This window comes from Purpureocillium lilacinum, assembly GCF_023168085.1.
Source record: "Purpureocillium lilacinum CBS 284.36 DNA, scaffold_5, whole genome shotgun sequence".
Taxonomy (NCBI): Eukaryota; Fungi; Ascomycota; class Sordariomycetes; order Hypocreales; family Ophiocordycipitaceae; genus Purpureocillium; species Purpureocillium lilacinum.
In genome coordinates, this window is record NW_027072115.1 from 15,984 (window position 1) to 39,609 (window position 23,626).

At 52.8% G+C, this 23,626-nt stretch overlaps 5 protein-coding genes across 5 annotated transcripts; 2 read left to right on the top strand and 3 right to left on the bottom strand.

Moving 5' to 3' along the window:
- Positions 1–2,212: 2,212 nt before the first annotated feature.
- PLICBS_006585 (uncharacterized protein) lies at positions 2,213–3,500 on the top strand (the record flags this gene model as incomplete). The annotated part of the gene is made up of 3 exons (XM_065601005.1): positions 2,213–2,905; positions 2,966–3,392; positions 3,445–3,500. 3 exons carry the CDS (start codon positions 2,213–2,215, stop codon positions 3,498–3,500), a joined length of 1,176 nt encoding a protein of 391 aa, XP_065457077.1.
- Positions 3,501–4,252: 752 nt separating this feature from the next.
- PLICBS_006586 (uncharacterized protein) lies at positions 4,253–5,224 on the bottom strand (the record flags this gene model as incomplete). The annotated part of the gene is made up of 1 exon (XM_018327561.2): positions 4,253–5,224. One exon carries the CDS (start codon positions 5,222–5,224, stop codon positions 4,253–4,255), a length of 972 nt encoding a protein of 323 aa, XP_018173744.1.
- Positions 5,225–5,926: 702 nt separating this feature from the next.
- On the top strand, positions 5,927–7,040 carry PLICBS_006587 (alcohol dehydrogenase; the record flags this gene model as incomplete). Its single annotated transcript, XM_018327562.2, has 2 exons — positions 5,927–5,987; positions 6,040–7,040. The coding sequence occupies 2 exons, from the start codon at positions 5,927–5,929 to the stop codon at positions 7,038–7,040; spliced, it is 1,062 nt and encodes a 353-aa protein (XP_018173745.2).
- A 446-nt stretch (positions 7,041–7,486) lies between these two features.
- PLICBS_006588 (uncharacterized protein) lies at positions 7,487–8,984 on the bottom strand (the record flags this gene model as incomplete). The annotated part of the gene is made up of 2 exons (XM_018327563.2): positions 7,487–8,468; positions 8,521–8,984. 2 exons carry the CDS (start codon positions 8,982–8,984, stop codon positions 7,487–7,489), a joined length of 1,446 nt encoding a protein of 481 aa, XP_018173746.2.
- Positions 8,985–19,221: 10,237 nt separating this feature from the next.
- On the bottom strand, positions 19,222–21,483 carry PLICBS_006589 (uncharacterized protein; the record flags this gene model as incomplete). The annotated part of the gene is made up of 2 exons (XM_018327567.2): positions 19,222–21,360; positions 21,418–21,483. The coding sequence occupies 2 exons, from the start codon at positions 21,481–21,483 to the stop codon at positions 19,222–19,224; spliced, it is 2,205 nt and encodes a 734-aa protein (XP_018173750.2).
- Between the last annotated feature and the right edge of the window lie 2,143 nt (positions 21,484–23,626).

Here is a 23,626-nt window from a genome sequence, read left to right on the forward strand (position 1 = left end):
AAACCCGCGGTAAAAACTTCACTGATGTGGCAATTTCCTGCTAACGACTCTGGGTTTTTAGAATGCTACGTTAAGCCCCGCGTAACCTCTGGCGGTATATGGTAATGGTACTTTACTTCTTTAGCCTGAAAATTTCAACCAGTAGGCTGTCCCGCTTCTGTTCGAGAGCCGCCACATTCTTGTCTTTCAACTCGTCAAAGACACTCTCACTAAGCTTGTCCAAGCTTTGTAGATCCCACTGAAAACTATGGGCTCGAGTGTCATCGAGCCAACCTCTGGTTGCGGGCCCCAGATGCTCAAGCATATGTCTGAAACCATCGCTTCCGCCCCCACCTCCCATCGCATTAGACATCAGTGGCCCGGTCACAGCCCAGCGCGGGCCGAGACTTGTTGTCATACAGGCATCTGTTGTGCCAGTTAGTGTTGAGGCGTCAATGACGGGGGACAACTTCTTCGGAACGCCGTACCAAGCTCTTCTGCAGTCACAATGCCTCTAGTGACAAGGCTGTATGCCTCGTTGCAGAGGACGGCCTGCAGCCGATTTACCGCGAATCCCGGGATTTCTTGGCGGATCAACACTGGGTGCCGACCTAGTGATCGGTAAAATGCCATGGCGATATCGGTGCTTGCTTGGTCGGTCCCGGCATGAGGGACGACCTCAACAAGCTGCATAACATGTGGCGGATTGAAAGGGTGGCCGATCAAGACCCTGCCGGGGTTCTTTACACAGTCGCCAATAAACTTAGAGCTTGGCAGTCCAGACGACGACGAGGCAATAACCACATCAGACCTCGTAGCCGCATCTATTTCCGCAATCAATCTGGTCTTAAGATCAACTCTTTCCGGCGCGTTCTTAGTAACGTTAGCGAATGGCCACTATAGAAGGGCAGTCGATTTCGTTGTACCTCTTGTACGAAATCGACCTCGGCGTAATGGTCTTTCAGGCTAGGGCCAACAAAGCGATAGTTCGATAGTGAGGCACCCTTCGCGACTCCGACTTTCTCGAGGGTTGGCCATATACTTTTTAAGTGCTCTGCAAGCTTCTCTCCTGCACCATCGGCAGGATCGGCCACGATCACCTGCAAGCCGTATGCAAGGAACAGACCAGTCCAGGAAGCCCCAATCACTCCCGTACCAATTATACCCACAGTTCGGATTGCCATTTTATGGAACGAGATCAGGCTTGCCCGCAGGACTGCAATTAGACGGCAGGATAAAAGCAACTTGGTGCCAGGAAGACGTCGGTGCTACGTCGGTGCTGTGCATTGGAAGGAATGGCTATTTATCAATTCAAACGAATGTATGTGCTGCTTGGCGCCTGTACTTGAGTAGCTCAACGAGACGTCGTCGTTGCCTGTGGCATGAACCTTGCACGGGCTGGGTATTAGCTACGGAGTCGGATACACCGGGCCGTATGGCCTCGCCACGACGCACGCTGCCCGGCGGCACGTATTTATAGCATCGGATAAATCGGATAGCGGCAGAGTCTAGACAACTACAGCTGTGGGTATCCTTAGCACAGGCGTCTATGATATGCACTGTTGTGTGAGTGAATTGATCGGAGTGACCGGAACAGCGCGTCTTGGACGTTGGACGTTGAAGTGGACCTTCTGTGACATCCTCGCGTGCTGCTCTGTGAAACCTGATCGGCTTGCATTGCGGGGTTCTCATGCCGTGCAGGACCCACAAGGGTGTGCATTGTTCGTAGCACTAAGATCAGTGGGGCCTCGGATAGATCGGGTGCAACCATCTAACTCTGGTCGTTCGTAGGGCGCACAGAGCCTGGCACGGACCCGGGACCGCAACCTCGTCGTGACGTTAGGGAAACATAATATCAGCGTACCTTCATAAAAGTGTCAGAAAGGCGAGTATAGTGGCAAGAGTAGGTGTTTCAACATCTTCAACTCGATTCATCGCACGTCGTCAATATGTCCCTGCATGAGACAGTCCGTGGTGTGTACGGTCCAGGCACTTTTACGGACACTTTATACACTACACTACCAGACGAGTGTCGGCGATTGCTTCACCATTTCGCCAAAATCTCACCGGGGTTCACAACAGACGATAGCATTCTAAACAATGTTGAGTTCCATGGGGGAGCGTTACCCATTATCCCGGGTCCACTCAAGTCCCAGGCAATGGTAAGTGTAAGACTGCCTTAGTTCTCGCTACTACCGCTCAATAGGATCTATAGGCCGCGGTGTCACACGCAATGATCGGCATTGTTGGTAAAGAAATCAGTGCCTTGAAAGGGATTGACACCGGCAAGATCAGGATAGATGTCGACAAAGCAGGCCTTTACCCTGCTACCGTAGCATTGGCTTCCATCGACGGCAAAGACATGGCGGAGATCGGCAAAGAGCGCATAGCTTTTCACGCTGGCACGGACTTAGACCAAGGTGTCTTGACAAATACTAACATGCGCTTCCGGTCCTGGTCAATCTACCCTACTAGGGACCCAAATGTTTGGTATCAGGTATTGAGTAACCTGCACCCTGTCGAGTTTCTCAAGTCATATGGACTTGACGCAGACATGTCCGTTACCAAGGAGGAAGCATATGAGATTATTAAAGCTAAAATGGCGACATACTCGGCCGCTGAGCTCGAACAAAAGAATATTGATCACGGATGGTGTGGACAAACATGCTACACTCCAGAGCAGTGGAGGGATACCGAGATGGGGAAACGACTGCAAGCGCACTCCATGATCAATTGCAACCGCGTGGTTGAGACACCGAACTTGCCCCCGGTTCCATTCACAACATCTGCGGACAAGCGCCCCCTAGCTGGGATTAAGGTCATCGAGTTTGCTCGAGTCATTGCCGGACCAGCGATGGGCGCCGCACTGGCTTCTCTCGGAGCAGATGTCATCAAGGTGCAAAGTCCGAATCTTCCGGACATCCAGGTACGCAACGATGCCTAAAGAAAAACCTACTTGAATGTGTCAAATCTAAGTACCATGCAGTCTTTCGACCTTACCTTGACGGCTGGGAAACGGACTTTCTCATTGGATCTTAACGTCGAAGACGATAAGAAGAAGCTGCGTACTCTTATTGAAGACGTCGACGTCATTATCCAGGCCTATCGATACCGCTCTCTGGAGCGTCGGGGATTTGGTCTCAACGAAGTTCTCGAGATGGCTAACAAGCGAGGCAAGGGGGTGGTGTATCTTGACCTGAACTGCTATGGGCCTGACGGCTACTACGCAGAACGACCTGGCTATCAACAGATTGCCGATGCCGCCTCTGGTTGCTCATACGTCTGTGGTAAGGCCAACGGTTTCGAGGATGGAACTCCAGTATTGCCGTCGCTGCCAATTGCAGACATGCTATCCGGAGCCATTGGTGTCGTGGACGTGATGATGGCTCTCCGCGATCGAGCCAAGGTTGGGGGTTCTTATCACGCACATGTAACCCTCACAGCAATCGATACCGCTCAACTTAGTCCCGATGTCGGTCTTTATCCTCCCGACATTGTCAGAAGAGTTCAGGAGAACTTGAAGTTTGCACGAATGACCCCTGAGTTGCACGTGGAAGAGTTGTTGGGGGTCGTCGTCAATGCTTGGAAGGAAAATTCTGACCTTCTGGGCCGAGACGGCTACATGTCAACGTTCACAACGGCATTCGGAAAGAGACATAGCATTCTATCGCCGATCGTTGAGTATGAAAACAACTCTGTGAGTCCGCGTTGGACGAGTGGGCCTGTACCATACTGCCAGGACACTTCAGTTACATGGGAATAAGGCAAGGTTAGCGTATAGATACAAGCCAACAAGGTAGCTACCGAAGCAAAATCTCACGATGAACTACCAATAAGTGAGAAACATGTGCATTGTTCTGGTGTAATATATCTCCCGGCTGGTATACTGTCTCGCAATTATAATTAACGCTTGGGTTCACCGGACTAGTGCAATGCATTAGAGCTTTTCTTTATGCGGTTAAATAAGGTCGACTGAGGGCGAACCGGCATATTGTTCATAAAATACGGAGCCTTTTTCCTCGATCAAGAACTGTACATAATTCCATATTCTCCTACTGATGGAAGCCGAGTTACCAGTACTCCCCTGGCAGACTGAAGCAACTTTCAGAACGCAGCCGTCGAGTAGACCCGTCTGACAGTCGTTCTGTCACCTGTTTCCGTGAAACCCGGTCGCTACATGATCAAAGCACTAGCGCCCGCCATACTGGAGAACTTTCAATACGTTTATCGCTCGTACATGACGGCTGGTCTATCACTACCTCCCAGATCCCATCTACACCAACGCAATGCCAGTGAAGGCTCGGTTCTGATCCTCCAAGATCTTCGTCTTCTGTCCGCCTTCCTTATCGAACATCCAGATATTGCCTCCCATATCTGAGACAAACCATCGCCCATTCTTCCGGTCTCCAGCCAAGCCGATGGCTTCGTCAAAGTGCTGCGCCAAGATCTCATACCTCAAACCAGTAATGTCATCTACCTTCGCGGTCGCTGGGGCAGTTCCCGAGCCACTCAGGTTCAATTTATTGAATGTGTTGCCGTAAGGAATCTCGCCTCGGTCGGTCCAAAAGAGCGTATTCGAATCATCGTCAACTTCCACGTCGATAGGCTCCGGTAAATTGTCTAGGACGCATGTAGGGACTCGCAGCCCAGTGCCTGTCATTGGGGCGCAGTAGATCGCACCCTTCCCACTCTTCGGGGGTCCCTTCTGTGTCCAGTAGAAAAGGCCGTGTTTCTTCGATAAAGCCATTCCTACGCACCACTTAGTTGCGTCTTGTCTCTCGTCAGGATTGCTCATGTTGCCGTTTTGAACTAATGTCTCGAGATGAGACCCGTCGAGGTTACATCGGACGACCCGCATTCCTTCTCGATCGGATATATACAGTTTGCCGCTCTCCGCGTCGAGAGCCAGCTGCTTCGGTGTGTGAACCTGGCTTTTGGCTAAAACGGTGCGAGGTGCTGAGCCATCGAGGCCGACGGAGCACACACTCCCGTCGTTGAGCGGAGGAACTCCCATGTTCGTGTAGTATAGACGTCCATCGTGCTTGTTATAGACGACACCATCCGGCAGTGATACAAGATTCGCATCCTCGAGGATCGTCTTGACATGTGTACCGTCAGGGCTTACCGCGAGGATAGCGCCACCGGAAAAAACCTCCTTACTGGATTTTCCCGCCACCGACCTGCCTAGCCCAACATCGAGGACGATGAGGCTTTGAGCGCTGTCTCCAACCATGTTGGTGCTCATGGTCGGTTGTCTTCGGGGAAGTCTGTTCCGAAATGGAGGACTGAATTGGGAAGAAAGCACAAAGTTGAGTATAGTCAATGATCAATTGATCGACGTCCTGTGAGCAGGGGACTCTGCTAGTATCGAGCAATGTACGCAGGCTCGCCAAACCGTCTTTTAAAGTAACTTGCAGCCGATTTGGCCCCAGCGGCCCCGTTGAGTAAGCTCTCGGCACAGTCTTGACCCACTACGAGAAGCCATTCGGGAGTGTCCCGGCGGATGGAACACTACCCGTACTATCCGTGTTTAGGAGCCATGTCCAGCTCAAAAATGTCCCAATCCGATTGGATCGCAGGTTTACCCCATATTTCAGCCACCCCCACCAGTCCGATCTATCCGAATGCTTGCACTACGCCTCAGGGTCCGGTCCGGTGCCCTTCCCACCCGATACCTCCAGCTGTACCTCATTTCGGATCCTCGGAACAATCATGCTCAGGGGAGTCGAAACTGGTTTCTTAATGAATTTTCCCTCTGCTGGGGCTAATGATGCACACCCATCATGACTGCTCGAATTTTGTTTCCGGTCGGGGCGCTATGGCTGTATGTATAACTGCGCGACGGTGTCCTGCTACGGTGCATTAAGTGCACGTCCGGAAGTTCGAGAACTACCCCACAGACGACCTTGACAACCACGTCTCAATTTACTAGCAAGCCAACGGCAAAATGACGACTACAGAGATACCCAAGGAGCAATGGGCGCAGGTACTAGAAGCCATTAATGGCCGTATGTATGCCATCGTGTTTACAAGGTTGAATCACACGCTAAAACCCAACAGCCGTCACCTACAAGAAGATACCTGTGCGAGAGCCAGGGCCGGATGAAGTTCTCGTGAACGTGAAGTATTCAGGCGTTTGCCATAGCGATCTTCACGTTCTGCACGGCGACTGGGCCTTGGAGGCAAAGCTCCCACTAGTAGGTGGCCACGAAGGCGCTGGCATTGTCGTCGCGAGGGGTTCGCTGGTAACTGAGCTCGACATTGGCGACTACGCTGGCATCAAATTAATGAACAGCACGTGCTTGGACTGCACGTACTGCAATCAGTCGGACGAGCCGCTGTGCGAAAAGGCACAGTTGTCTGGCTACACAGTCGACGGAACGTTTCAGCAATATGCCATTGCGAAGGCTGCTCATGTCGCCCGCATCCCGAAGGATTGCAAGCTGGACGCAGTGGCTCCTATTCTCTGCGCTGGCATTACCGTTTACAAGGGGATCAAAGAATCTGGTGTACGACCTGGCCAGTATCTCGTAGTCGTTGGCGCGGATGGTGGACTTGGCAGCCTCGCCATCCAGTATGCCCGCGCCATGGGCATCGAAGTCATTGCGATTGACGGCGGGGACGAAAAGAAGGATCTTTGCCTCAAGCTTGGCGCTAGTACCTACGTGGATTTCCTGACAAGCAAGAATCTCGTCGCAGACGTCAAAGCCGCCACGGCAGATGGTCTTGGGCCGCACGCCACCCTGATTCTAGCTGTCAGCCCCAAGCCATTCCAGCAAGCTACGGAGTATATCAGAGCTCGAGGAGTAGTTGTCTGCATTGGCATGCCGCCGAACACAATGTTCAGCGCTCCCGTTTTTGATACAGTCCTACGCATGATCACTATCAAGGGCAGCTACGTCGGCAACCGCCTGGATACAGCAGAGGCAATCGAGTTCTTCCGCAAGGGGCTTATACATGCGCCATATCAGACAGTCGGTCTCAGCAAGTTGCAGGAAGTCTATAAGATCATGGAGGAGGGCAAAGTTATCGGCCGTTATGTAGTCGATACGAGTCGATAGTGAGTTGCAGAAAATCATATATTCCTAGGCTCGGACATTTACTACGCGTCATGAAAATTATCAACCGAATCCAGTGAAATAAGTGAGCTCTATCATAATCTAGATACTAGACTAAGACCTGAAGCATAAGTGACTTAAGTATTCGAGTGACTCTGTGATGAACCGAAAAGGAGCTCAGCTTTAGACAGATTACCATGTCGGGATCGTTTAAGGACATGCATGTAATCTTCTCTCTTAACTTTCTCTGGTCTGAGACTCCTCTGTATTCACCTTCTTAGGGCTGACATCTGGCTGCGACGGAGTTCATATCTGTGTAACCGAGCCATCATCAAGCAAAACTGCAAAGTCGTCGATATCGAATATCTAGACAATGGCTGATGGGGCATTTCGCCTTGCCTAATCTCTAGTCTAATCCCAGTGTCTAGCCCAGCTTTTCTCCAATAGCTTTACTTCCTGAACGTAATGTTCTTTGTCCTCACCCACTCATCCAAGCCCCTTACACCATTGAATCGACCGTATCCGCTTCCTTTAACACCTCCATGCGGGAGACAGGGCTCATCATGAATAGTTTGCGCGTTTATATGGACTGCACCGGCCTCAATCTGTCGAGCAAAGCGCAACCCAGTTCTGAGATTCTCGGTATACACCGAGGAGCTGAGACCATACTCAGTATCGTTCGCGAGACGGAGGGCCTCCTCTTCTGTGTCGACCTCAAGGAGAGAGACCGTAGGGCCAAAGGACTCTTGGTTGTAGATGTCCATGTCAGTCGTGACATTGTCGACGACGATTGGTCGAAGTCGCGTGGCCGTTGACTCTTCGGCACTTGGGTTACCGGTCAGTAGATTTCCACCCTTCCCCTGCGCATTTTCCACAAGCGCCTTGTTCTTCTTGACGGCCGCGGAGTTGATGAGAACCGGTGCATCATCGCTCCCGGGGTATCTTTTGGCAACAGCGGCAACAAGCGCCTTTGCAAACTTGCTCTTGATAGACTTGTGCACGATAATCTTCTCAGTGCTCATGCAAACCTGACCGGAATTCATGAAAGCACCCAGGGCGCAGTGGAAGGCAGCCAGCTCGATATCAGCATCTTCCCAGACGATAGCCGGTGCTTTGCCGCCAAGTTCAAGGATCACGGGCTTAGTGTAGTCTCCCGCAAGTCTACCAATGACTCGCCCCACGTTAGTACTACCCGTAAAGTTGATCTTCTTGACCTCGGGGTGCGAAATAATGGCGCTGGTGATCTCCGCGCCATCGCCTGGCGCGTGTACGATAAAGTTCAGGACACCATCAGGAAGCCCTGCTTCCTGGAAGCAAGATGCGATACCCCACATTGTGCGAGGTGACAGCTCGGAGCCCTTGAAGACGACGGTGTTGCCTGCGGCAAGAGGGAACGCAATCGATCGCGTCCCAAGGACATAGGGGGAGTTCCTAGAAGGCTGGGTCAGCGTTACTATCATGCCCAGGACGGCGTGGAACGTACCATGGGGCAATGGCAAACACCACGCCATAAGGCTCCTTGATCATTATGCCACTCATGTCTGGGTCGTTCAGTGTCGGAAACGTGCCTTCCAGAGTAGGAATCAGGCCAGCACAAGCTTTGATCATATCGACTCCAGCGTCGACATTAATTTTGCTCCATTCGTCTGTAGTTCCCGTATCTGTGGACATCAAATTGACAAGCTCATCACTGCGCCTGGCCATGTTGTCTGCAGCCTTCAACATAATGTCGCGCCGCTGCGCTGGTGTTGTGTTGCGCCATGACTTCAAGGCCTCAGCGGCCAGCTCCACAGCTTTATTGGAGTCGGCGACGGACACGGCGCTGGACCTGTATAGGATTTTTGCAGTACTCGGAGAAATCACATCGAATGTTTTCTCCGTATAGTAGTCTTTGCCATTGAAGATGAGCGGAAGTGTATGAGGCCCATTGGCTGCCGGTGCGGACATGGTGACGATTTGATGTCGAAATTGTGTGGTAGGAAAGTGTTTTGAGGTCGAATAGGCCACGATAGAGTCAACTGCCTACTTTATTCCCTTCCCTTTATAAGATTCACGCTTTTTAAAGACAGTCTGCGACTGGCAGGTGGTAAACTGTTGAGTGGGGTGACCGGGGCCCACGGGGCTGTTCGGATAAGGCGGAGGTGCGCGCAGTGCGTGCATGGATGTCAGCCCTGGGTTATCAAGCATGACACTTTACAACATCTCGGGGCTCCTTGCGGAGTCTGCGGCGCTCCGCACGCAAAGTGCGGGGCATCTCCAATGTGGTGATTATAGTTTTTCGGCCCCACCCCGATGCTTGAGATCGCTGTTTTATGTACAATAACAATAACGACTCCCATGATTAAACTTCAACGTACAGGTCTGCTCCCATCCGGCGACTTAAGGGCGTACTAACAGATTACGAGGTACGCTGTAAGCGATTGGTGTTGGCGGATGCATGTGGCGGGCTGAGATGTGCAATGCCCGGTCTCTCAAGAACTCGTTGCTCACCGCTTACCACTGGTAAGGAAAGCATACAATCGTTTGAGGTCGGACAAGGCCTCTACAATACGATCCCACCATCCGTCTACTGTCAATGCGTCGCCATAAGTTCTGCAGGTAGTATCTCATGCATCACAGAAAACAGGCTGAGAGTCTTGAGCGCACCGAGTGAATTATGAATTGAAATGGTGAAATCGCTTATAAAGAGAGTGGTAGCCGGCTGCCTGTCAACCATGGCTCCTTCTCGGACTGCGTTTGTTGCTGTGGTCTCTGCCTTATCCCGGGCTAGAAGTGAGTGATATCCACTGTCAGTTGGTTTCCATATTCCTGTGACCTGTGTTAACGTCACTGAGGATAATTCTTGAACTACAATATACTGCCGCAATACGCCTCTGCGCGGATTCATTCAGTCTTGAGTTTAGCTTTCGATGTCATCCATCTGTAAGCCACTTGGCTTGGTCGCCTCATGGTTGCTTGCAGGGATTCCCCAGTTTTCTCGGTATTCTCGATGGTCCCTGAAAGCGGCCCCACCCCGAAACCTCGGGCCTTACTCTTGCCTTTTTCGGCATGCATTCTGCTGCTCATCGTCCCAGTCCTTCTTACATGAGATGCCTAAGCAAGGCCCAGCCACGGGCACAACGGCCACCTGAAGGTATCGTCAGAAACGCGGGGAACCTTAACGCATTACTCGATCCAATTGAGAGGCTGCAGTCCTGTTCAGCCAGTTCTCCTGCCCTGCGGGGCGATATCGCATGACTGGTCCATGTGGGTCAATGGATCAGTCAGCGTGCAAAGTCCTGAGACAAATGTGACTCGCAGGGCTGACTCCGAACGCTCTTCGCGTCAGAGCATTGCAACCCTGTCATGTACGGAGAACGTTCTTGCAGTAGTGGTTCGATCTGGATCCATACGGCGGCCGAGGTGTGTGCTGCCACAGTGCGTGTCTTGCATGGAGGGTTTAGGGTCCGATAACCCAACATTTCCACTAAGATGTGAGCTTCCCAAGCATGTTGACGAAGTGCAGGCTGCCTCACTCACCCCGCAATAGGCAATTTATATAATGACGTTAATCCATGAGCACGTTCCTTCCACAAAACCCCCCGGCTGGCGACATTTTGCGTCAATTGTCTCTGCCACTCCCCCCGACGACGGTGATTCGTGTCGCTGAGCCTCCCTTACGACTTGTGTACTACATGCCAGGCGCACTTTGGTACAATTGTATGAATCACCGTTTCCGACACACAAACAGCCGGCAACATATCTTCTTCCGAGAGCGGCGTCTAGCCGGCCTCTTCGGGACGCAAGGCCCAAGCTACTTCGCTTCGAACGCTGCAGCGATGTCTCCGTCAGATTTCCCTTCACCATTCTCAACCGACACCGACGTGCCAGCGCGAAAAGATAGAACCGGCAATAATCCATCATTATTCTCCGGGAGGAATCATGCGCGAACGCACTTAGCGTGGACGGATCCGACAGATTACCGTGGCGAGCAAATGGCGCGCGCCCGCAATAAGGCTGGCCGACTCAAACACCGACGTGTTTGGAAGGCGTGTGTTAGGTGTAGGTTAAAAAAACTCAAGGTACGGCTGTGCTTCTGATGGTAGTTCAAATAAGCGGTATGCTGACAGGCAGGCAGTGTGATGGCAATTGCCCTTGCAAGCGATGTAAGGACGATGGTGCTATTTGCACGTCTGGGACTCGGAAGGTAGAATACAAAGACGTGCCAAAAGGGTATTCAAGACTCCCACTACTCTCTGACTCTCTGCGGCAACTTTTTGTTTTGCTAAGGAAATGTCGCTTCACTAGATATGCAGAGGTGCTCGAGAATACGCAGCTTGCCCTCGTTTCAGCCGTTCGTAGGCTCTATACCATGATCCAGAGGTCGGAACCGTGGGAATTTGGAGAACCTGAGCACAATGATCTGGGACAGCCTGTAGTTCATGATATACTGCAGAGGCTGGGCTGCACGGGGCCTAAGGGTGAGGACATGGTTCGCAACTTCAATGTCCCAGAGGATGAGGCAAGTATGGCGATGCTGTCACGTGAATTGGAAGAAGAACAGCACGTACGATCCCAACGACAGCATCCAAGTTCACGACTGAGTACGCAATGCCCGGACAATGGAGGCAATCTTTCAGATTCCGTTTCATTCGACCCGCCTGATGCCAGCCAGAACGGACTGTTCGATTACCTGTCCTTGGACTTAGACGACGAGGCATTGAGCAACACCGGCGGCCTCTGCAATGACCAAAACCCGTGGCCTGCGTCTGCCTATACAGAATCCATGATGTCTAGTAACAGCAGTCCGATGGCGGATCCAAGCAACGTTTACACTATGAAAGACGCAGCCCTGAACAGCTGGCCACCCTCACCAGCTGCAGTCACGCCACCTCATGGGCTACACTTGTCGGGCGACTATCTACAGGGATGGATGCAGGGCTTGCATATGCTAAATGAACTACTAACGGCCCGAGGGCAGCTGAAGCAAACATCTGACGCCTTATCAGTGACCGATCTTAGCTTCCTGGGATTCCGCAACCCTCTTTCCCCTCTATAAATCGGGAACTATAGATCTCACTGGAGATCACATAATTCCATAGACCACAAAAGCAAACAGCGGTTGTTAAACAGCCTCCGGCACACTTGGACGCATGATCGTGGTGTACGAAAAGGGGATCTTTCGGTCCCAAAAAGCCAAGCAGTGGAAGTTGTCAAGGACCGTCAAGCTAGGGCAGGCCTCCAGGTCGCTCGTTCTATGTTCCGCTAGTTCAACCAACACTCTCTAGAGAGCCAACTTGAAAGCTCCAGCTAATTCACTCCAGACGGGAGAATATGATGTTTGCTGCCGGTGGAATGAACAATTTGGCTTGGCCCCTATCAACTGTGTACAAAACGCCAACGGAACGAGATCCAGTGCAATAATGACAGACCAGCGGTATGCGCTAGAATACAGGACAGCGCCGGAACGTACCATAACTATTAGTGGCGTGCCAGAGAAGAATCAGGTTGCAGTCCCTCCAGAAACATCGACCTGTGTCAACGTGCTACTATTCCCGTCAGGGAGTACCTGTGTCGTAACGCCGTTGATAACGAAGTTGGGTCCCGAGGCTGACGAGGAAACGAACGAGTCCCCGACAGTGACTGCAGGGTTATTAGGTGTGAGCGTAGTCGACCCAAAGACAAAAAGGGATTCAGAACTTCCGGTGGACGTTACGGGGCCTAGAGGAACGATTGGGGTCAGGTTCTTCGTGGATGCGTCCTCGTTACCCCGGCAGCGACACTGGTGGACACAGGGCCCCGGTTCTCGCTGTCGCCGCCGCCGTCACTGTTGCCCTTGAGATACCAGTCATAAGAGACAAAGGAGGGCAGAGCCGAACACTAGCCCGGGCGCGGTTGGACACCTTCTCAAGTTCTCAAGTCCTCAAAACCCAGACGTTGTGGGACGTATTCGGTTAATTGCATTTCAAAGACTGTATGACCGCTTAGTGCATGTGCCGAAGGAGATCACCGCTAAGGTATATACCATTATCGAGGCGTAGTGGAGCAACTCCACCCCCCACTCCTGTTCGAGCATATTACGTGGCCATAATCACCTGACTCGTAGAGTCGTAGCATTCCAAGGGCAGGCGCGCCGGCAACGACCACTCCCTGTTTGACGATGCCCCGGCCAGAGTACACAGAGCTCATCGGCATCTAATTAAGTAATGGCGCTATCCAGTCTACCGTCAGAGCTTCTTCTCCAATTATCCACCCATTTGAAACTTCAAGAGTTGGGCGCCCTCACCCGCGCATCATCTCGTTGTTACGAGCTTCTGAATCCCGAGCTTTACTCACGAGGCATCGCGGCAGGTCTTGTCATGCAAATGGTGTTTCTGGCAGTAGAGAGAGGGCTTGCAAATACCGCAAAGCTTTGTTTATGCAGGCGGCCCTGTCCACCGCCCGAGGCGATACAGTTCGGCTTCGAAGACAGGCCCTTGCAGCGCGCAACGGATCTGGGACATGTTGAGGTTGTTCGGCAATTACTCAAGTGGGGTTTCGGCAATCCAAATGCCGGGAGTGGCGGAACGTTTCAGACTCCGTTGAAGTTAGCAATCTTCTCGGGACACATCAATATGGTCCGTGTACTCCTGGAGCATCACAGTGTCGACTGCAACTTCGAGGACGACTACAACCGTTACACACCCCTCCATGTGGCCGCTATGCGGGGAGAGGGAGATATTGTGAAGTCTCTCCTTCAGAGAATTGACATCAAACCCGACGAGCCAGATTTCTACCGTCGCACACCGCTGTCGTACGCTGCAGAGAGGGGCAACACGGATGTGGTTCGGTTGCTTCTTGAATGCAACAAAGTTGACCGTTACTCAAAGGATAAGCAGGGGATGGCGCCACTAGACTATGCGATGATAGAAGGGAACACTGGGGCGGTTAAGCTACTGCTTTCGGCTGAGTGGCATATTGCGTCGAGTTCCAGGGGCAATTCGCTGTTTCGGAGGCTTGAAGCAACCATGACCGCGCATTCGTTCTATATTTATAAAAAGACCGGCCCGATAAGGGCCGCCATAGCGAAGTTTTTTCACTGAGGCATGTCTTTTCCTGTCCAGATGCAGCTAGCTAGTATATGGATTACGGATGTGTTAGCTGGTATGAAATACCACCCTACTACTTAAGTATGTGAATAGTACGCAAGATGTACCTGCTGCTAATAATGCCTAGGCTGGGATATTCCAGGCATAAGGGTTGCGTGATGAATCTATATAACCGCTGGTGGCCGCAATCGACCGTACGCCCTCGTAGCTATATAGTTCCAGATGTAGTTCGCAAATGCTTGCTGCTTTCACTAAACGCTTCGCTCAGTCGGACCAGCTTGGTATCTGCGTAAAGGCGCACTAAGGTATATGTTGAGTAGATGCATTGGCTCGATTCCGAGGGACGAGATGGCTGGTTCTATTTCTCGAAGGGATGTCGGCACAATCCTACAAGCCTCGACAATGCTTCGCAGCATCACCGCTTAAGTTTACATCATCTCAGCTAGCTGCTCAATATTATTACCGATAAGCTAAGCTCTTAAATCAGCCGTTGTCCATGTGAGTGCATAGACTATTGCATACCTGGCCTCTATCATGCGATGCACGCCATCCAGCGTGGCATCTAAGTGGCTCGCATGTTCTATTCCTTAGATAAGGATACCCATTCTAATGTCAAAATTGAATTTCCTCTTGCAAATGTTCTTTATTGGCGGCTCCGCTTGCCATTCAGATAATGCTAATTGAGAAGCCATGAGTGCGTCGTCAATTTCGGTGGAGAATTGTGCTAAGTGACCTCAAACTGCTGTACTAAACTCGGGTCGTGATGCCTTAATAACTCAACTTTTGTCGTAGTGAGTCAGCTGCATTCACTAAGTGGATTCGAAGTAGCTCAGTCTGTTCCCATCCATCTCTAAATGTAACATGGTTGATGAAATACGTTGTGGTGAGTATAGTTGGATAGGCGAAAGTCAGGGTTCCAAGCACGTCAGCAGTGGTTCATAAAGGAGACTCGGTGCATGAGAAATGCTGCACACATTTCTAGTCGTTCGACGTATTTACAGAGAGGACAGCTGTCAAATTTTCCGGGTAGGATAATGTAACAAACAGAAGTTGGGAGGCAAGCGAAGATTGAAAATGATGAAAACATGCAAGTTCCCAGCAGCCGGCCCCCTTCCGTGTTTGCCCTTATTGATCTGCGGGTCTAATCCAACTTGTAGCGCGTTTCCTGCTGCCCTGGACTCTACGCTGAGTACTATGAGCATCACTCTAGCTGGAGATGCAATTTCGGAGACCAGATGTCAATACTACAAGCGAAGCACGTGTTCATGGTTCGCACCTGCGAGAGCAGGCCCCCTATCCGGCTTGTCTACATCGTTTTGATCTTGGCAGTAATAGGGGGGTTGGGCTGTCGGCCAAATGCTAGCTCAGTACGGTAAGGAGCCTTGGCAACACGGTATGCATAAGATAAGCGAAAAGTGCCACGCGCGCATCAATATATACTCGCGAGTGGGAAATATCCTCGAAAGTTTCCAGGTATGGCATTGATGAAACTCACCTCGTCCTTACGAGCTGGAATGGCGGTTAGCGAAGGCTCCAGATTGTACTTCATTACTGCCTAAACGTGTTGTTCACGACATCAGGTTGATGCAGACAACTGAGCCCAGTGCTGCGTTGGTGACTCTTTCCTGAATACTTAACCAATCCTAGTCACATGGCGAAAGAAATTACCTAATAGCCGGACAAGGGACCAGTGTCCATCTCCATCTACCCCATTCGTTGGAGCAATGGACTCGTACTGTATCACACTCTCCAAAAGAGGGCCAATAAAGATCCTCTCATTGTGGTGAATGGTGGTTGGCTGGCAAACCTACAGCCAACACCTGCAACTGAAGCCGGTTATAGCCGTCAAGTTAGAGCAAACAAGTCAGGGCACGTTTGCAGCTCTTGTGAATTAGAGTACTATATATTGAGACAGCACAGCAAGCGAAGAACTGGCAATAGCATGTATACGTGCCACACATACTTGCTGAAATTCTCAATGGTCGTATTTTGCGACGACTTTCTACATTCGTATGACAGTTTAAATTCTCTAGCGTTTAGAATGCTCGCGCCCGTTAGTATAAAAGGCCCCTGGACGCAATGATGCATAACCACGTCATGAGAAGATGGCTAAAGTCGGCTTAATATTCACGGAGATGTCTAAGCAGTCTCAACGCTGAGTAAGTCCCTGCATCAGATATTGGCTTCCGATTGATCCTGCGGGGTACGGTACTGTGCGAACGACAAACACTGTAGAAGTGACCAACATCTTTCAAGTATTGGCAAGCTCTCTGGATCATCGGCATCGCATCGCGGGTAATCGTGATGGTGCCTGAGAGCTGGTTGTATATTAAGTTGACGGTAGCAACCCAAGGACTTATCTCTGGGCATACTGGATCTTAGTTAACCCACGCTTGTGAGTGTTTAAAGACCTCTTGTTACAGCCCTTGTTTAATTCGCAGCAGATCAAAATTCTACACCGCTTGCTGAAGCTTGTACCGTCAAGATGCGTAGCTTCGTGTTCTTCTGTGGCCTCGCTGCTGGGGCGCTGGGGTTTCCAAGGATTCCTCGAGGTCATGTTCGGCACCAGACGCGTGTGGACGATCATCACAGCCATCTGTGGACGAAGAAGCAGGCTCCCGATTCTACTTTCGAGATCCCTATCCGTATAGCGTTAGCTCAGCGCAATCTAGAGAAGGGGATGGATCTCGTGATGGCAGTGTAAGTATAGGTAGACCTCAACAAAAAATCCCTGGAATAGCTTATAAGCTACGCAGATCCGATCCGGATAGTCCTACATACGGACACCACTATACCAAAGATCAAATTAGGGACCTCTTCTCTCCTACAGATGAGTCCATTCTCAGAGTCCGGCAGTGGTTAGTAACCTCTGGGATTCCCGAGGGTAAAATTACTGTTTCTCAGACGAAGAGCTGGGTGAACTTTGAAGCGTCGATTGGCCGTCTGGAACAGCTTCTAAACGCCAAGTATCACGTATACGACAACTTAGTGACCCGCACCGAACATTTTGGCACAGACGAGTACTATCTTCCGGATGATCTTGCCGCCCATATCGACTTCATTCTCCCAGGCACAGCATTCAGTCGCTTTCACCAAGGGGGTGTAGACTTAAAGAAACGCAAGCTCGGACGTATTGGGACTAAGTCTAGACCTCTCCGTCCTCCACCAGCTGAAATACAATCTCGTCCAGGTTAGTAATCCGCATGAACGGAGGCTGTGCTGGGAACTACCTAAAGCTGATTTCTTAGGGTCCCTGGCGGATTGCTATAACCAGATAACCCCGGCTTGTATTAAAGCAATGTATAACATTCCCCAGGCCCGACTAGCCCACCCAAGCAATAAGTTAGGCATCTACGAGCTAAACGGCGATGCTTATGTACAGTCCGATCTGGATATGTTTACAAACTTATACGCGCCATACGTGCCTCCTGGCACCGCGCCTCTTGTGCATAATATCGACGGCTCTAACGGGACTTCCGAGGACCCAGATATGGTACGTCAGAAAGCCAGACATACCCGTTTAATATAAACGGGCCCTAATACTAATAGCAATATCAGGCTGGTTCAGAAAGCATGCTCGACTTCGAAATGGCTGTGCCCATTATCTACCCGCAAGGAACCGTACTGTATTCTGTACCTTATCCTGATCCCAAGCCAGGGATTTTCAACCTATTTCTGGATGCATTAGACGGGAGCTATTGTGACCGTACATCTCACGGATATACGGGTGATACCCCGAAAATAGACGGCGTATACCCCATGCGCGACTGTGGGACTCTTGCGGCAACAAATGTCATCTCTATTTCTTACGGATTTCCAGAATTCATGTACCCAGCCAGGTATGAGCCACGAATAATTGCCGCTGCCCCCTCTGTGGCGTGCGTGACTATATACTGACGGGCAAAAGGTATCTCGAGAGGCAATGTGACGAGTGGATGAAGCTCGCTCTTGCTGGTATTACTGTTGTAGTTGCGAGTGGCGATAACGGAGTCGCTGGCAATACTAACGCTTGTCTTGGCAAACTGAAAAATATCTTCGTGCCCGACGCAGTCAGTAGCTGTCCGTACGTCACATCAGTAGGATCTACGGTACTGCCACCACATAAGAGACCCGGCGACCAGGAAACAGCTACGACATCCTTCTCGTCTGGCGGGGGTTTCAGTAATATTTTCAAAACCCCTTCTTACCAGAAGCGGGCAGTTGCGGATCACCTCTTCTATTTTAACCCTGGCTATCCTTCCTACAATACTAGCCGCGGACAGATCCCAAAGAACGGCGGCATTTATAATGCCCAGGGCCGCGGCTTCCCAGATCTTTCAGCTAACGGGGACAACTCGGCTGTCATTACTAATGGGATAGCGTGGCTTGGAGGAGGAACGAGCCAGGCTGCGCCTATTATAGCTGCCATGTTCAATCTCGTCAATGAAGAGCGACTTGCCGCCAATAAGAGCACGATTGGCTTCGTTAACCCGATGCTATATAAGCATCCTGAAATCTTTAACGACATTAGAGTTGGAAAACAGGATAAAGGAGGCCTGTATGACAATGGCTGTGGCAATGACGGATTCCAATGTGGCCAAGGCTGGGATCCTGTTACAGGTCTGGGCACACCCGATTACCCAAGACTGCTCAATGTCTTTATGTCGATGTAATGGCAACAGCGATCTTGGTGCAACACTATCGTGTATTCTCCTGCCCGAGCATCTGCTCGTACGGGCAGCGGCACCAGCTACTTCTGTTTCCCGTCGAGCATATGCGGCGCGCGGCGTGGCCGTCCATCCCGGAAGCTTCATGCTAAGCGTTGGAAGCCATTTAGTACGGGCAAGCCGTAGTCAATACCCGCGTTTCGATATTGTTTGTAGACTGGCGGAAATTGCCCTGCTGCTTTACATGAGCACTCTTGGCCACCTGCTTGGAACATTAACTCTACATTCATTGACTGGCGCACGAGACAGTCGACGCAAAAGAAGGAGTGAAAACCTCCACATCAAGCACGTCTCATAAAGACTATTATACTAACAGGCCCTCAGGCAATTCCATTACACCCCAATGCATGTGTACTTTTCCTGGATGAACATGAATTAATGGCAGGCTTGCCGGGTTCTCAAATCCTCCTCCTACATGGCAACCATAGCGGCGATGAAAGCCAGTCCAAGACCCAGGCTAGCCCCAACACGTGCTGCGCCGGCAGTAACGGGGACATCGCCGGTGGAGGAGGGCACCGGGACGCCGCCGGTGCCGGTGATCGGCGACGGGGCGAGGGTCGTGGCGCCCGGGTTCTCAGCAGGGCCTCCCTCGGTAGGTGCTGGGCCGTTGGTCGGTGCGGGCACCTCGGGAGCGGCGGTGGAGCCCATGGTGATGCTGATATCGGGAACAGTAACCTCGGTTGAGATGGTCCTGGTGGTGCTGCTACCGGGGATGGTGCTACCGCTAGTGACGCAGGGTTCGACGACAGTCGTAGCGATGACGACGGTAGTGTAGTCGACCGATGTTACACGAGGGGTGCCTGTCACGGTGATGATAGAGGTGATTGGCTCCGCACCAGTAATGACCGCGGGGTTCTTGCCAACCCAAGGGGCACACATTCCCTGGAGGAACTGAATAGCCTCGAAGATCTGGTTGTCGTTCTCGCCGTAAGAATAGATGCAGCCCAACACTTGATTGATAAACTCCTTGTCAGGGCAGTAGCAAGCGACGTCGGCGTTATCCTTGCACTTCTCCCGGAGTCCCTTCTCGATCAACTTGGTGTTCAGACACTGGGGGACAACCTTAGGGCAAGGCAGGGGCCCGGTCGGCTGCGGAGCCGGCGAGCTCGCACTTCCCTGGCTGGTGCTAGGCTTGGGCTTTTCACCAACCGAGGTTTCTCCCGGAGGCGAAACAGTTGTTGCCGGAATGCTGCCTGTAGGGGCGGGCTTGGTCTTCGTAATGACCTCCGTGACAGGGCAGATGGTGGTGCTGACAGGGATGGTAACAGTGACAATGGCAGTTCCACCCGTTGACTTCGCGGGGCAGTTGGGAATCTCGGGAGCACAGCTTGTGATAGTGGTGACGGACGTGGTGAAGACGGTCGAGGTGGTCATGTAAGTTGTGGTCTCCTCACTGGGAGTGGTCTGGGCCGGAGTGGTCTCCCCGGGCTTAGTCTCGGTGGGAGTGCTCTGTGCAGGAGTCGTCTCGCCGGGCTTGGTCTCGGTTTGTGTAGTCGACTCTCCAGGCTTGGTCTCAGTGGGAGTGCTTTGGGCAGGAGTCGTCTCGCCGGGCTTGGTCTCAGTGGGAGTGCTTTGGGCAGGAGTCGTCTCGCCAGGCTTGGTCTCGGTGGGAGTGCTCTGGCCAGGGGTCGTCTCGCCGGGCTTGGTCTCGGTGGGAGTGCTCTGGCCAGGGGTCGTCTCGCCGGGCTTGGTCTCGGTTTGTGTAGTCGACTCTCCAGGCTTGGTCTCAGTGGGAGTGCTTTGGGCAGGAGTCGTCTCGCCAGGCTTGGTCCCGGTGGGAGTGCTCTGGGCAGGAGTCGTCTCACCAGGCTGGGTCTCGGTCGCGGTAGTAGTCTGGCCAGGCTGGGTTTGGGTTACCGTAGTCTGCTGACCAGGAACTGTGGTTGTAGTGTCCTTGCCAGGAACTGTCTTCGTGTTCGTCTCCTGAGGCTTCGTGTAGGTGATGACCCTGCTGGTCGACGGCGTAGGCTTGGGCTTGTTGTCCTTGCAGTGCCAGCGAATCTTGTGGATGCCGATCTTGCAGAACTTCTTGCCCTTGTGCTTATCCTGCTTCGGGAAAACAAACCAGACTTTCTTGGCACCGCCACACTGCGTGTTGCGCACAGTGGTACCCTGGGAGGAGCAGTCGTGGGTGGTCTTGCAGATGCCGCCATCCGGCATCTGGTAGTGGAACTCCATGCGCGCGTCTAGCGAAGTAGTCACCTCGAAGGAGTCGATGGAGTACTTGTCAATGCCAGCGTCAGGGCCGGGACTGATCGACGGGCAGTCATTCCTCTCATGTCCACAGTTGCCGGTGATGACCTTGCCCGGCAGGAATGTGCGGCCCCTAAGCTCGCCTCGCTTGAAGAAGCTATTCTCGCAGGTGAAGCCGCTAAAAACGTTCTTCTTATACTCGACCACCTTGCCAACCACAAGGTCAAGGAAGTCACAGCCCGATTCCCATTCGGGTGTGCACCTGTTGTCGATGTTTCCAGGGCAAGTGAAGGGGTTTGCGCCGGTGAAACCAATGCCCAGGTTGAAGCCGATGCCCGCGCTGAGACCCTTGCCGAGCTGTGGTAAAGCATGTCAGTCCGTGGCGCACCACTTTTGTTCATTCGGTGGACGTACGAGCAGAGTGGCAGACGCCTTGTCGATGCCAGCCGCAGCCGCCAGGAGTGCGACGGAGATCTTCATAGTGAAGGCGTGAGGGAAGCCTCACTTCGTTCTGTTGAGCGAGTGTAACCGTGAACAATAAGAAATCTGAAACAAAGATGTGTCTAAAGATTGAACGAATGACTTGGAGGCTTTCGGGCGATGAAGAAAAGAAAATTGGGTGTCACAGAGAAACGAAAGAAGGCCAACGGCTGATGGTATGCACACCAAGAGAAGCAGTGCCAGAAAGGGTGGCAACCGAGCATATATACACCAGTAGGCCGAGATGGACGCGACCAGATCAGGCTGAGCAAACAAGTGTGCCTGGCTTTGGCACACGATGCCGCCAGACGACCAGGCGCGGTCGCTGAGCCAGCGACCTACCGCCGCCCGGTTGCCCCTGCTCATCTTGAGCAGGTGCTACACATACGGAGTACTGGAAGACCATGCTGTCTTCAGCCTGCGGGTCACGTTGAAACGGCCAGTAGCGGTACGGAGTGATTCGTTACGGTGAGCCGAAGAACCCAAAATAGCCACTGGTCTCGTTGACCTGTGGTTGGTGCCGGACTCCTCCGTCCAAGCGAGACGGCCAGAGGTTACAACGGGGAGCAGCGCGTGAGTCGGGACCCCTGTCGGTCCGCTGCCAAGTCGGGGCCCGGGGCCCGAGAGCCATGATGCGAGCGGCGAGAACTCGTCCGGGATCACCAACGCATGGGACCCTGGACGGCCGGTAAAGGGCGGGTGGGCGCGCGACAACTCTCGCGTTTGACGTCCACCGAAATTGTGCTCGGTCTTAAAGTGTTTCCGGGCCTCTTTCCGTCGGCTTTGTACTCTGTAAGCCTTGCTCTAATGAGCCGCAGCTGCGGAGGCGTCGGTGTCCAGTGAGCATTTGTCAGTTTGATCTCCCAACCGCCGAGGCGACGGCAGAACGGGCGAATCGCGGGGCGCAAGGCACCGGCACCGTCAGGTAGAGTCGCGCACACGCGCGCTCATTCTCTTGCCGACCACGTTGGGCCAGACTTGGGTACCCATCCGCCTGAGACATGGTGCTCGATAGACTCCGGTGGCACTACGCGTGACAGACTGCCATTGCGTCTGCTTAGCGCCAACGGTGTGCCGCGGTGCTTAGTCGGAGGGGCCAGCCTTGCCGTCAGAGCATTGACGAGAGAAATTATCGCCAGCTGTTCTACCGGTCGATAGTGTTGTCGACTAGTCCTGGGACGGAACAACATCCCCGGCGTCGTGCGATTTGGGTCGGGGCGTTCGCCAGTTGGGGAACTCAGGGGCTCCGAGCGGCTGCCGCGGGTTCAGGTGACTGGAAAAGCGCAGTCCCAACTGGGAAAGGGTGACTGTCTGGGAGTCGCCGTGCGTGGGGCGACCTTCAAAGCTGGTGTGCCTGGGCGCTGGACAGGGGTTGGAGATATCCGCACCGCATAGTGGCGTCTTTCCAACGGCTGGATGCTGGGTAATTGGATGCGCCGCCGCGCTTGGGAGCCCATCGCAGCCGCCCGTTGCACCGAGTGCAGAGTCGCACTACTGCAGGAACGCGACAATGGGGGCGAGTTAAACTCATGCCCAGGCGTTGAAGATGGCGCCAAGGCGGTCAATTACTGTCGCAGACCGAGACAATACGGCCCCCGCCGCCAATTGCAACGGCCATCGAGGGATTCGAGGCGCAGAAACAACCTCCGGGAAGATCCAGCGATGGCGGGGGAGCGCCCGGCGCAGCACTGTATGGGTACCAGGCATCCAGGGTCCAAGTCGGCTCCTTGAGGTCCAAGGTGCGTCCACCTACAAACTCGATATTGCAGGCCTGCTGCTCAATTCGTATGAGCTCCTCTTCAGATGCAACGCCGGTGGCGCCACTCAAGACGGCACTCGACTCTTCCTTCTGCACTTCATCGTCCGACGCGACGGCCAACTCCCAGCCGGCGCCACGAGCTGCAGAAGTGTGCGACGAAAAGCCCGCTGCATACCGGGAGAGGCGACAACACGGCAGCCGACTGGCTGCTTGGGTTCACGGGAGCCCCCGCCCAGACCTTGCCCGCGCAGCAAGCTTGCCTGAACCCGACGTCTGATACCCTCACATCCTGCTTTCTGACGTAGCATTCAGCTTCTTTTGCTTCTTCGCAGCGCACACATGGCCTCAGCCTTGCGGCAAGGCCCCGTCTTGACCAAAGACTCG